The sequence below is a fragment of the Battus philenor genome, unplaced genomic scaffold (genome assembly GCF_028537555.1).
Source record: "Battus philenor isolate CCGP_79_NKW_IND1 unplaced genomic scaffold, ilBatPhil1.0.hap1 SCAF_22, whole genome shotgun sequence".
Classification (NCBI taxonomy): domain Eukaryota; kingdom Metazoa; phylum Arthropoda; class Insecta; order Lepidoptera; family Papilionidae; genus Battus; species Battus philenor.
Genome location: NW_027181685.1, coordinates 5,311,464 through 5,325,537, shown reverse-complemented (window position 1 = coordinate 5,325,537; position 14,074 = coordinate 5,311,464). Strand labels below are relative to the sequence as shown.

The 14,074-nt window shown below is 33.7% G+C and overlaps 1 protein-coding gene across 1 annotated transcript in view; it reads right to left on the bottom strand.

Moving 5' to 3' along the window:
- The window catches only part of msps (msps cytoskeleton-associated protein 5), a 31,783-nt gene that overhangs the window by 7,545 nt on the left and 10,164 nt on the right, over positions 1 to 14,074 (bottom strand). The window contains exons 12-28 of the mRNA XM_068767136.1: positions 13,850 to 14,071; positions 13,241 to 13,481; positions 12,648 to 12,806; positions 11,930 to 12,149; positions 11,204 to 11,383; positions 10,674 to 10,843; positions 10,044 to 10,211; positions 9,302 to 9,422; positions 8,825 to 8,942; positions 8,098 to 8,335; positions 7,573 to 7,708; positions 7,168 to 7,361; positions 4,964 to 5,095; positions 3,910 to 4,010; positions 2,957 to 3,124; positions 1,954 to 2,095; positions 830 to 1,015 (exon numbers count right to left, since the gene is read on the bottom strand). Of these exons, the coding sequence (XP_068623237.1) occupies positions 830 to 1,015; positions 1,954 to 2,095; positions 2,957 to 3,124; positions 3,910 to 4,010; positions 4,964 to 5,095; positions 7,168 to 7,361; positions 7,573 to 7,708; positions 8,098 to 8,335; positions 8,825 to 8,942; positions 9,302 to 9,422; positions 10,044 to 10,211; positions 10,674 to 10,843; positions 11,204 to 11,383; positions 11,930 to 12,149; positions 12,648 to 12,806; positions 13,241 to 13,481; positions 13,850 to 14,071 (2,896 nt within the window). The remainder of the gene's footprint in view (positions 1 to 829; positions 1,016 to 1,953; positions 2,096 to 2,956; positions 3,125 to 3,909; positions 4,011 to 4,963; positions 5,096 to 7,167; positions 7,362 to 7,572; positions 7,709 to 8,097; positions 8,336 to 8,824; positions 8,943 to 9,301; positions 9,423 to 10,043; positions 10,212 to 10,673; positions 10,844 to 11,203; positions 11,384 to 11,929; positions 12,150 to 12,647; positions 12,807 to 13,240; positions 13,482 to 13,849; positions 14,072 to 14,074) is intronic.

The window sequence follows — 14,074 nt, the reverse complement described above, 5'->3', positions numbered from 1 at the left end:
TCAAAATATTTTTCCATGAAACCAATATAGTTAGTATTCGTTTCATAGAAAAATAATTATAAACATGCATAATCAGTAATGATACAGTTTAAGCAAAGGTTTAACTGAGATTAAGTAATAAAAAAGATTATACTAGACTATTGCCTAACAGTATTATTATGCAGCGAGCACATAAGTCATCCAATCCTAATGAACTAATGGAATCAATTATGCAATCCTTTATTGGCTGTATGCTGTTACGTAAAGTTAATTATCTTTTATGGTAAACTCTATGATTTGAATGCATATAATATAAATTAAAGGAAATAAATCTAGAACTTTTGTTAAAACTGTATTCAACAGAGAGTATTGATATAAAAATTGGACAACATATCTCATTAGTTACATTAAGTTAAGGATGGTTTTACATACAATGGACGTTTGTAAAGTAAAGAGGCTATGACTTCGGGTGTTTTAAAACTAATATATATTTAACCTGTAATTGTTTTCGCAGAACAACAGAAATCAAACTGTTTAATTTGTAATTTAATGTTTTTCGAACTACCATAACATAGGAAAACATGGCATGTTTTGTCAACCGACAAGATGACAAATAAAAAAAATAATACAGAAATAAAACATACCTTTAAGCACAAACAGGCAATGTGCACCCATTTTTACAAATTTAAATATGAATACAATTTGGCCAGCGATACTCACCCTATAATTTTTACATAGTACTAACGTGAAGCCACTACCATTCACCCAATAGTTTCAGGATGGCATTGTAGTGAAGCCACTGGATATATGTTGTATTGGTTTATAAAAAGAAATAAGTTTGTGTACAAACTGTGTTAAGAGTGCTGGTGATGCACTTGTAAGCTGCCAACGTATGTTGCGGATCAGAGGAGCCGGTTCTGAGCCGTCGCAACTGCGTCGCGATAGCAGTCAGAAGGCGGGACTCGTAGGCGGCGAGCGCTAGTCCGCGACTCGACACCAGTGCGCCCGAGATTACAGACAACGCTCGGATCGCCGCCTGTTTGCAGAAAAAGATAATTGACTTCTATTTACTTCCCGATATTCGTCATTATTGCAGCCGTAGGACATCCATGGCTGGACATATGCTTGTCCCTTAGATTTTCAGCAAAACCGTTTTGTAGTGGCCTGCATTCAGCGTCGTGCGGCGACTATAAGAAGGTAGTCTGTCCTTGTGAATAGATATCTTAATCTGCGCTCTTCTGTGTGGTCTCCACTCCAGATCCTTAAGACCTCTGCAACCTTCGTGCTGCTACTTCAACATCCAAATCCTGTGGGATATATGGGATACGATAGTATCGTCCATTCGCAGACGTCATCGTACTTTGTAAATAATTAACTAGCAATTTTGTTTCCATCATTTCAAGGAGCTGTTTAAAATCAAAGCTGCCTCTGATGTAGTTCAATTAGAGGCTAGTGTAATTGTTCTTACAAGTCACTTTAATTCTATTTTCCGAAGTGTATTAATAGATAATGAACAAATGTAGCATTGCGTGTATATTCTGCCCGTATATATAGTTTTATATCATTGATTTATGCTCTTTAGCAGCATTTGTAGCTACACGAGGTTTGAGGTGTGCTAAAGGTTTTTAACTAAGATCTCTTCAATGCCGAGGTTCCCGAATCTATCTATCGGCTATCGAGTGTATATTCATATGTGAACACCTAATTCGTATAATAAACGTAACATATAGGCATTGAAAGTAACTATCGAGTTTATTGTTAGGTTCGTATCGCCGTAATCAACATTACGAATTTGTCATCATCACAATATGTGTAAAGACATATTTTAATGAATGTTGTATCAATTTCTATTATACTTTTCGAAAGTGCTTTGAAAATCATATTTTTAAGAACAATTTTTTTTCTGTGAATTCTATCGACATAAGCTGGTGAGTGTACCTGTTGTAGTTTAAATGGTAAAATAAATGTAGTTACATTGAGATCGGGACTAGCGATGGAGTGTATGGTATCTGCGAACTGGGAGTCGTCGACTGGGGTATGCTGCGCGGACTGTGTGGGCTGTGCTGACACCAACGTGTGGGGCGCCATATGACGCGCCGGCAACATCGTCACCATGCTGTGAAAGTATATAACAACTATCAATTTACAAACTCTATCCAAAAACTCAATTAAAGCAGTAGTCATATTTCCTATGTAAACTACAAAATTTATTAGTTAGAATATTATAATATCATAATTACTTTCGTTAAAGAATCCTATTACACCGTGAAAATTTTTAAGTGATAATAGAGCTTATGAATAAATTGCTCTAACTACTGTACCAAGAATATTATAAAAGTGACCACAAAAAATCCATCAGTCTACTGTGGGCTCTTCTCAGATGAAGGCACATTTGAAATTCTTAACCGCTTTAAATTATAGGATGCTTTATAAGGGGAGTACGATCAGTTTCATGGTGTACACAAGTGGTCGTCACTTCAAATGATCCGATATTTATATGAATAAATTAATAAACAAAGTGAATATCAACTTATTTTTCTCAATGAAAAAGAAGATTATTTCGAGAAAAATAATATTCAATGATAAACCAGCTAAATTCACCTATTAGCTAATCCAAACTTTGCAACGCCTTTAATCAAGCCTATTTTGGGAAACTCGTGTTTTTGTGATTAAAAGCACATTGCTTATACACTAAAAATTTACTACAGAAATAGGGGGCGCAACAGTGATCACAAACATTAACGATATTATTCATATGTATGACAATATTATGGGGAAACTGGAAGAAATGGTATAAAACTGGTTTGGAAGGAAGACGAAAGTTGCCAAAGGTGGTCACCAGACCGGGATTGCAGGAATTGAAATTACCAATCAGTGCAGCATCTCTCACAATATTGCTTTGGCGGTGTCGCAATGACCTGAGATACATTTTATAAAAGCCCGTTATTTCTCATCAGGTGGATTACTAAGAACATACTTGGCACGTTGAGTGGCTGCAGGGGCAGGTACAGGCTCATCGAGGAACTTGAGGTCAGGTTTGGTCAGCTGAGGAGGCCGCAGCAACTGCACGGCAGAGTCCAACTTGGCTATCAGTTCAGGGTCAAGGCCAAACGGTCCCGTTATCACGCGAGGTGTTGGTGCCACACTGTAAACGATTAAATTAGTTGAAATTCAATTATTGTCTATTTCCAATAGCATCCAGTTTCTAATTTTAATGGTTGATTGCACAGCATGTCTCGAAACTTTTACTAATCTGCTGCATGTAAAAGGAAAAAAAAGGAAATTCAAGTATTTTCTTTGCTCATTTGGTATTTTTATGGTAGTTTTTTAACTAAGCTGTCGTTCACTCATCATTTTGTATCACAAACTGTCTTCACTTCAAAATAAACAACACTCGACAGCTTCACGGCAGTTAAAACTACATATTACATTAATTTTCCAAATACATTGTTTTTCTTAATTTATTATAATATGGGTTATTTTCGTTTATTTTGTAGGCCATGATTGTTTTTGCTATTTATATGTTTAAATTTATTATGTGAGATTTATTTATAATATAAATTTTGTTTTAAGCCTTGTTTTACACCTGTAATTGGTGGATAAACTAGTTTCCTAATAAAAAAAGTAAATAAAAAATATGGGTAGTGAGTATGAGGTAAGTAAAGTTGCAGCTTTAAGTACACTTTAACTAATGACTTATATATTTACGAACATTACAAATGTGAAACAAAACCCAAATTATGACAATTGTATTAAAATTATGTTGTATTAGCCTGATGCGAATCCATTCCAAAAACCTCTTGATCTGCGTTGATTTTCGCAACGAAATGAGAGACGAAGTTTTATAAAACACAGAAATATTTATTTTATGATGATAAAAATTTTATTCTTTTAAAATATTACCTATTCGTAATAAATATTGATACATACGGTTGTGTAACGGGAGGTGGAGGAGTTTCATCAATCTCTTCTTCTTCGTATTCAGCTGCTGGGACAGTGTCAACTGATATCACACGACTTGGTGGTTCATCCTAGAAAATAACAAAATTTCTTCTATACTATATTCCAGGGGTAGCCAACCTGCGGCTCGCGGGCCACGTGCGGCTCTTTAAAGTATTATTTGTAGCTCGCGATAAATGTAACCGAGTACACTTTTAATTATATGTAATTATATATTAAAATATCGTTACTACATTTCGAAACTTATATTGTATTTTTCATAAAAAAACAAACCCTTTTTATTATAACGTAATTATTAGCAACTTATGAAAAATTTTTAAATTGGTGTCCCTGCTATTTGCAGTACAAATTTATGTAGATTAAATGAAAGGCCAAATATTTGCTTAAGCGAAATCCTCGAGAACTTTTCATGCAGTATTTTTTAAAAGCACAAAGTTCTAAAAAATAGAAAAAATTACCTGAAAAATTATTAATAAAACATTAAAATAAACAATATCAAAAAGGCGCGTTAAGATCTAACCAAACAAAATATTATATGCCATATAGCATTAAAATTATGAAAATGAATATTTATGTCAATAAACATAGTTCATTATCAAGATATTAAACCACACTGAAAATTATTTTACTACTTTATTTTTTCTAATAGACTGATTCGGGTCAACTATTACTAATTAATCAACCAATATAGGAACATACATCATGTTCAATTTTGTAAAGAAATAAGTAAGGACCAATAAAAATGGTAGTTTACAAAGTAGCAATGTAAAGCTGGAGCTTCGTAGCGGGATCGAAACAGAAATGTGAAGATCCCTAGAAACTAAGAAAGAGACGAGCAATTCGTCTTAAGTGGCACTGGGAACATCACTCGTACAGCCGACGGCCAAAAAGGTGAGGTTGAAGTTCAAGAGAACACGAACATTCCGTGGGTGGGCCCCCCAATATGTCGAGGTATATGGTCGCGATCTCATTTATCATTTGTTTGTATTACCCATAAATATATTAAATAATAACATGCACAAACCTCGACCACGGGCTGTATCGGACGCCCAGAAGCTGATAGTGGTACCACCATGGATCTCCTCGATTCAGCACTTCGACTTTTGCTCGCTCGTTTAATCCTTTCCTCCAACAGTGAGAGATCTTTGTCCGAGATCTGTAAAGCAATGCGTATTGGTATTTTTGACATAGCAATTACAATATCCTCTTCCTCCTTTTTTTTAAAAATAACTCTTGTTATATGATCCCACTAATTAAGTGAACAAACAAAATGTATAAGTCATATTTATTTACATTAATTTTCTATCTATGTTCATTTCAATGCTAATATGAAATACGACGTTACTCTACACATGATAACAATATCTTAGATAACAAATATCTAATTATGTTTAAATCGCTAGGGATCAATATGTTGATAAAACACAAGTACATAAATTTATCACATAATATACTATCAAACACAACAGTTCTGGTTTTCTTTCTTGTGTGTATGTGTTATTTCAACAATTAAAAATTATTGCTATAACTTAAGCGATATAAACTAATATGAGTTAAATGTAAATTTTTATATACAAATACATATATGAAGATATATATACATACATACACACATACAAGCCTGAAATACTCAATCACTCTCAGAGTCGTTTCTCTTACAATAGGCTTTATTGGAATACTTACAGTCACTCAAGGAGCCGCAACAAGAGCTATGCTTGTGTTCTCTTACAAAGATATAATCAGGAATTAGGAGAATCATAGAAGATCGAAAGTAACCGATATAGTCCAGCAGGTTGGCAAATTGAAGTAGCAGTGGGCAAACCACAGAACAAGTGGCCGCTGGGGGCTTAAGGTATTAGACATAGACCTTGTTAAGTGTGCTCGCAAAGGCTGGATGAGGGCTTTTAAGTGATCTTATTGGAAATATATTAGGGAGGCCTATGTCCTATGGCAGAAATGATGAGGAATCTCTTGTTTTCAAAGTATGTATTATTTTACTTTACATTAATTTTAACAAAATTATTTTATTTATTACATTATTGATTATTATAAACCATAAGTATAAATTGTGTATGCCTTTACATGGTGTATTATACATACAAGTAAAAAAAAAAACTATTTACTAAATAGTCGTGACTAGAAAAGAGTGTCCTGGTAGGGGCTTGTAAAATTTAGAAACGTAAAGTTTAAAAAATTTTGTTTGGCGGCACCAGAATCGTAAATAATTGATACTATCCTTGACTGAAGAATACGCGTCAGTGTCTAATAATAAGCATTTCCAAGGCTTCGTGTTAAAGCTACTTTTTTAGAATAAGAACATTAGTAATACTATTAAGATTATTTATAATCTAATTATCAGTTGAGCCGTTGCTAGATCTCGATTAATGACTGTAATTGAATATATTCAGGTAACGTGACATAAATCTCACGTGCTGTTTAGGACTTTGTTACAGTAGTGAAGTTGCAGCCTTAAACAAAAGTATAGGAACCTTCATAATCACATGCACCCCAGAACTTTATCATATGTTGTTTTGACTCCAATAGCTGGAGAAGAGTTTTGAGTCTGGTTCTCATGTAAAGGCTATACTTAATTTGAAGTTTTCCCATTTACAATTGCGTGAAACCACGTGTTTATTGATAATAATTTTTTACGCAATGATATACTGATAATCCACAATCTTTGTCTTTTAACACTACCGATCGGTAGTGGTTCGAACAAACTAAGCCTTTTTCATCGCCCACTCAGCCGCAGATCTTCCGAGATACCGGCTCGGTTTTGACTTAGACTGACGTAAGGGAATATATGCGCTTTTTTTAAGCTCCAGTAAAATTTTCGATTCGTGTTATTGAAAAGTAACCATATTTAATAAAATCTTTTACTTTAATCATGTTAGTGTATAAAATATTTATTTTATCTATTACATTCGTTTTCCGATGTCATAGTAAAGATCGTGGGAAGTGGCTTGATACGGGCAGCGCAAAACCGGTAATTATGACTGATGCAAGTAAATATTACACTATATATACTCTACAGTGCAGCCACAACTACAGATATAGTGAACCATGAAGAAATGTGTGAGAATATCATAGACGTAAGAAAATTAAACACAATAAATTCACAAATGCCAAAACTTGCGCAACATTATAATATTTCGCAACAGACTACCATTTTATTGACCAGAGACAACAAAAAGAAATAATTCCTTGTTAGCTATATACAAAACCAACCTGTCCAATCATCTTGTACACCTTCTCTCCTTCAAGGAAGTAGGCGTTAGCGACGCAGTTCAGGGCAGCGGACCTCACAGCGTTATCGCGGTCACCAATGTGCCGGGCCAACTCGCGCAGCGCAGCGGTACCACCAGGCGCCATCACCGTCGACCCATATGTTTCCAGCAGATGACCGATGCATTCCAGACATTCTGAAATTCATTGCTTGTTTTAAACAGGCACACATGATAATGAAGTTATACATGTATAAATAAATTGATCGAAAATATCGCCCAGTTCAGCAATAACGACCGGATCAAAACACTAAAAAAAATCATTGATCAAACACTCTTTCCTTGTGACTTTCTGTGATCTCAGGAATGCATGTGGACAAGAAATATAAGTTTGATAAAATTGTCTTACCCGCACGCTGTCTTGCGTTTTTAGATTTAAGTCCCTCCATGAGATACCCAAATAACTTAGTCACCGAGTACACAACGCAAATCTGCTTGAAGAGGGCTTTCACGCCGTTGCGTACGGTATCTTTGGGATCACCAACCTGACAATAATTAAATATTATTAATGCAGAAAATTTTAAAATAACAGTATAAAAAAATCAAATTTTATTTAAAATTTTTGTATCAATTCGAGAAAAGTTTTATGTAAAATGTATTGCATGTGAGACTTGAGAGTGTTTTTGCAAATATATTAAAAACGTAGCAAGCATGATTGGGCTCATTTCTCGTTAGCCAAGTTTAAAATTAACAATAAAAAGGTGAATATATGAATTATTACTTGCATTTAAAGAATGTAGTGTAAACACATTTTTATATTTTATTATAATTATTGCCGCACACTCAAAGTCAAGCATATGTGCTTTAGACTTTGTAATAAAAGTGCTATTTTGATTTCTTCTGGCTAGGACAATAATTTATTTGTAATAATTACCTTGAGCACAAGATAAGGTATGAAGCAATTCGCCTCATATTCAGCCATAGTGTAGTCATTGTCCATGAGGTACTGGAAGACCAGCGAGAGATACTCGAGGCCTTTTAATATGACAGACGGATTTGTGTCGAAGAAGCGTAATGTCAGCCATTTGAGTACCAAATCCAAGTTGGCAATCAAGGCAGAGCCATTCTCTTGAAGGTCATCGGATAGGGCTTCGATTGCCTTTAGATGATACCTAACAAAATTAAAAGTTAATCAGATTTACACAGTAATAACTAAAGAAAAAGTACAGCGTTTACTATATAGACAAACAGTGTTGCACAGAAATGTGCATAACATCATTTTAGATAACTTTGCATAGTTATGAGTAGCGCATATGAATTAACATTAAGACATGCTTCACCCAGTGCCATTTTGCACTGAGTGAAGCATATCTTCAAGCAACCGACAGTCTTTGGGGTCAAAAAGTTTTATATTGGCGACGACGAACCGTTAACTGCAGCTTGGGTAGGTGCTAGCCAAGTTTTATTATGAAAATATGCATTTTTTAATGAACGCCCATTCAACGCTCCTCGCCGGAGCAATTTAACAAAATCTCAGCTGGCCTCTAGTAGGCGAAAGGAATATTCCTACGAAATTTTTAGTATCTAAGCCTTATGATTACAGAGATATTTTGTAGAATCATTATGTGGTGGAAATCTCATATATATAGATATGTATTTACCTGAAGTCACTGTGGAACATGTTGGCAACAAGCTGCTTGTTAAGACCAGCGCTCGCCATTTGCTCTTTTAATAAGTCGAAGAATTCCTCGCGCGGTGTAGTAAAGTTCCATTTTAAAACTAAAGATTATAATGGTACATGTTATTTTTTGTGTAAAAAGCAAATAACACATTAAAAGATAACCTGGCAACTAAAAAACTATACTTTATTTGCCAGACAGTTACTAGCAGTATACTTAGCCACATTTAAAATCAGCTTTCAAATATTGGTAAGTTATCCAGTTTCTTATGTTATCAATATAAAAAAATAGCTATGAAATCACTCCAGCTATATTTTTTATATAAAAAGTTGGTTAACGCATCTTTACAAAATTTTAACAGATTGTAATTTGCTGGTATTAACTTTGTCAAGCAAATACAGTGTAGCGATAAATGGATTATTTAAGAAAATAAGATACTATTATTTATTAAATACAAACCTTTTAATTTCTGGTCATCTATTATTCTCTGATTTTTAGAATTGTTGTTAGGCAACAATGGAGTGCAATCCTCATCTTCTTTTTTACCCCGACTTGATGCTGAAGAAGGTTTAATTGGTCCCTGTGAGCAAACAATCATCAATAAGATAGCTCAGATCAACAATTATAATTTTCCCTCGCTATACACAGTTATACCAAGTTATAATTTATAGGCTAATATTCATTATTATAAGAATAATATAACATATACAAAACACTGAGATAGTTGTCGTTATCAGTTATCTTTATCAAGCAAGAGGTCATTTAAGTGAAATATCTTAAACTGTAAGTCTCATAGCAAAGAGCGAAAAATCGTGGTACTGCAAATCAAAATTTAACCCTTAAAGCAAGCACTAGTTGCTTTTCAACAGCAGATATTTATATTTTATTTCAATATGTGCGAAAATTAAGTTTTAATTTTAAATATAGTTTTTTGAAGAAAAAAAATATTCATAGTATTTTAACAATTTCATTCAGAATATAATCATACTTATATTATTTTAAACCATAATAAGACTATGTTAACCAGATGAATGAATAAATAAATAAATAATGTGAAAAAAATTTTTAACACAATACTGTACAGACAAAAGTTAAAATTAGCAGTACTGAAAATTGCAGGTTTAATAATTTAAGTTAGTAATGCTTGGTATGGTTAAATAAATGCAATTTTGTAGTAATTATTAATTATATTAACCGATACCTTTCCTTTGATGGGCTGCGAAGCTTTCTTTTCAGCATCTTTCTTTTGTGCGCCTGCAGATTTGACTCCGCGCGGTTCATCTTTTTTGATTTTCGATGGCAGAGGCTGTACTGGTAAGCTTGGCCTGGCTTTGTCCAACGCCGCTAGGACTACGGTCTTGGATCCCGGCTAAATTTTTTTAAAAGTAATTACTTGTTTTCGAAAAAAAAAAAACAATTATTCCCTAATATCATCGTCATCAAATCATTAAGCTATTTACAGTTAAGTTTTAAAAAATATATTTTTTTACCAAAAAAACAGAACAGAATACATAACAATTATGTATACATAACCAATTTATTGAGGAACAATGTTTAAAATTAAAATATGTAAACAAAAAAAATAATAACATAATTGCAAGTAAGCATATATTATGAACTGTGTTTTAATTTTAATTTCAAGGAGTATTTTTTGTTTACTATTTTATTAATATTTTTTTACGTATCTTTACATATGACAGTACTATTTTATCGTCATTCCAAAATATCCGTTAAACACAACGACGCGAATAGTTTGATTAACAATAACTAAGTTCGAGGTAATACATTAGTTTGATAAGAGGCAAGATCATTTTTTAACGTTTAAAATTACCTTGAGCTTATCAAGTTGTTTGTGCATGTGTTCATAGCCAAGGTGCAGCATGAGAGGCAACACGCAGTCAGCGGCTGCCTTGCGTACATCAGCTGCGCGGTCCTCAACGCACGCGAACAACAACGGCACGCATAATGACAGCTCTTCACGGGGAAATGACTTCTGTGGCACTAAAAAGGCAACATATTATGTAAAAAATACTGTATTATTATTACACAGTCGCTGAATGAGCCTTGGAGGCGTCTATATTTTCAGGATTTCTCTAAGAGATCGAATTAGATATAAGAATCGCACACAAAGGAAAATAACATAGTCAGGGGATAGACAACTTAAATTGGCAGTAGGCACTAGCAATATATGACCACTGGAGTGGACACAGCAGCACCATATGCAAGAGCACCATAGGACATCCACCTTGAAGGTGGTCAGACACCCTTATTAAAGTTGTCAGGTGATGCTGGATGCCTTTAGATCAGAAACTTTTTTCAACCGGATGTAACAAAGATTAACACATATAAAAATATGAATACCATTGGGAAGATGGTCAGCCAACCACTGAAGTAATGTTGCTCTAAGAACCGGTGATCCAGATTTTAGCGCGTCGAACACCATCTCACCCTCAAAGGGTGACTGAGGTCCTGCCTCTTTGCACCATGTCTCTACACAGGATACTGCTGAAGTACGGATCCATTGCTTGCTGTCACCAAATGCTATAAAAAAAGAGACATTAATTTTTATTTGGGTAGACAAACAATTTCAAGACAAGGCATTTCCTTAAGGATAAATGTTGACATTTCTTTTTTAGTAAATGGATGTAATTCCATTTACTAGTCAAAACTACTAAACCTACTGCGTACCGTCAGTAAAGCGACGTATTTTAAGTTACTTTACGTTACTGGTTTTTTTAGATAGTATAATTAAGAAAATTTACGAGCATAGAGAATGTATATAATATATATATATTAAAAATATTTCAATATTTTTATATATATATATATCGAAAAATATTGTGAATACATAATAGAAAAGGTATTTCTTTTTTCAAACTTTATATAGATTTATGCACGTGTGGAAATGGTCAACTGTATATAATGACAATGTTTAAATTAAAACCCCTAAATCATTAGAACTATGTAGCTAATTAAACTGACAAAGTAATTAGCAAAACTTTTTTTTTAAACAAAGAACTTGTACAGGAACCTAATTATTTTTTTCTTCAATTTTTTATATGGAAAATCAAGAGTCAAGGTACTAACCTTGAAGGAAAGACGGAAAGAAAGTGCGCACATGTTGTTTCGACTTAGATCCCATGGCTGTGGCTAGAGATTCGCATATATGCAACGCGTTCTGTGCAAGTTTCGAGTTGGAATCTATTAACCTTGCAACCAAAGCAGGGGGCAATTCTCCCAGAGATGGTTTGATTGGCGAAGAGGTCGTTATAATGGCTTTTAGTTTGTCGAGAGCTTCATTTCGTACCTGTAAAGAGTGTTTAATAAGGTTAGTAACAATTCTAATTAATAATTTAAATTATTAAATAAATTAAACAGGAGATTTTTTGTTTTAAATAAAAAAATACAGAATATATTACAATTTACCTAATTTCTATTTGAAGCATAATTATAATACATTATAATAAGTTAGATTTTACTTAAATAAAACACAAATCATGCATTGAATAATAATTTTTGCAAATAACAATTATTAAATAGATAAATTTAATTGGTTATTAAAGTGCTATTGAAACCGGTGTACCGCGTTTTACGAACGCGCAGCGAGACGGGTTGAAAAAAAGCAACAGTGTCAGAAGTGTTGACCAACTGGAACCCGCATCACGCCGATCGTTTGCCTTCGACGCGGAACAACGGTTTCGGAAGCACTAGTGTACCTTGCATATCTATATAAAAATAACAGCTTGAGTGACTTTTGAGAGATTTCCGTCAGAACTCACACTAAGCTCAAAGCTCTACAACATACCTTCCAATTCTTATCATTAAGCTCGCCTATTAGAGAGTCGGTTATTAGCGGCGCAATATCTGTACGTGGTCTGTTATCATCTACCACAGCTGGTTCTTCCTCTACTGCATCCTCAAATCCTTCTTCTATTTCGTCTCCCACTGAGCCTTTGCTGGCGGACTAAAATATTGTTAAGAATATGATTAACAATAATAAAATTTGACCATATAATAAAAAAAAAATTGACAAATGTAAAAAAAAAATTTTAAGCAGTCACTCTACATATAAAGTTTACAAATAAAGCTTTACTATGAAATAAAGTCAAAACAATCTAAAAGTAATTATCAAGTGTTTAGTTTTCATTATTACTCAGATCAGATACTTGAATGCATATGTAAGTTTTGGATTATAATTGAAAGAACTTTTGGACCAATTATTGACATGTGGATTAGCTGATGACATAATAAATATTTTTAATAACTAATTAAAACCGCTTTTATAATTTCTTAATATAAAAGTTAAAAATAATATTCATTCAAATATCCCAATTCTTCCCGATTCTTGGCGATTAACAAAAGATATTACATTTAAAACAAACTATAAGGATGTGTTACCTTACTAACTCTTCCCCCCATGTTTCGTGTAGGCGTAGGAGGCGTACTGTTGGCATATTTGTCGAGTTCGTGACTTATTAGCTGCTTAGTAGCCGCTTTTTCACTATCGAAATGATTTATGAGAGACGGACCAACATAAAGTGACAGCACTCCAAGGAAATTAATTGTAGAAGTTCGAACATTGGGATTTGTAGCTGTGAGCGCTTTCTTTGAATGTGCTATTATGGATTTTACATTCATCCTATAAAAAAGATAGAATATATTATTAATAATATACTAATATATAATTATATATTATAAAGTGTTACAGAAATCAGTACAACGCGTTTTTAAAATGCACGAGGTGGAGGCTAAGAAAATAAGGAGCTTGAGCGTTGCCTGTACATAGTGGCTAATATCCTCCCCCTCCCCTCCATGTCCCACCGCGTACATACCAAAGGCATGGTACAGCGGTTCCGGTAAGAAAAAACAACATGAGAATAAACTAAATTTCATAACATTTGCCACAAAAACACAAACAATATGACCTAATAAATATTTAATAATGTTTATATAGTTTTAGTTATCTATCGATTAGAAATATTTAATAACAAACAAAAAAAAACTTACGAAAATCCAAATTCTTTTATAGCACCAGACATCCAGTTAAACATTTCGGACTGAACCTTAGGGTTTTTCTGTGAATCCATGGCATACGTCAAACCTTCATTGAGAATATGCTCTAATCCACAACCTTCAGCAAGGGATGTGAGACATTCAGCAGATATAGACGAGCAAGAACTTTCGCCAAGTTTTGCTATAACATCTTGAAGAACGAAGTCTACTGCTGTACTG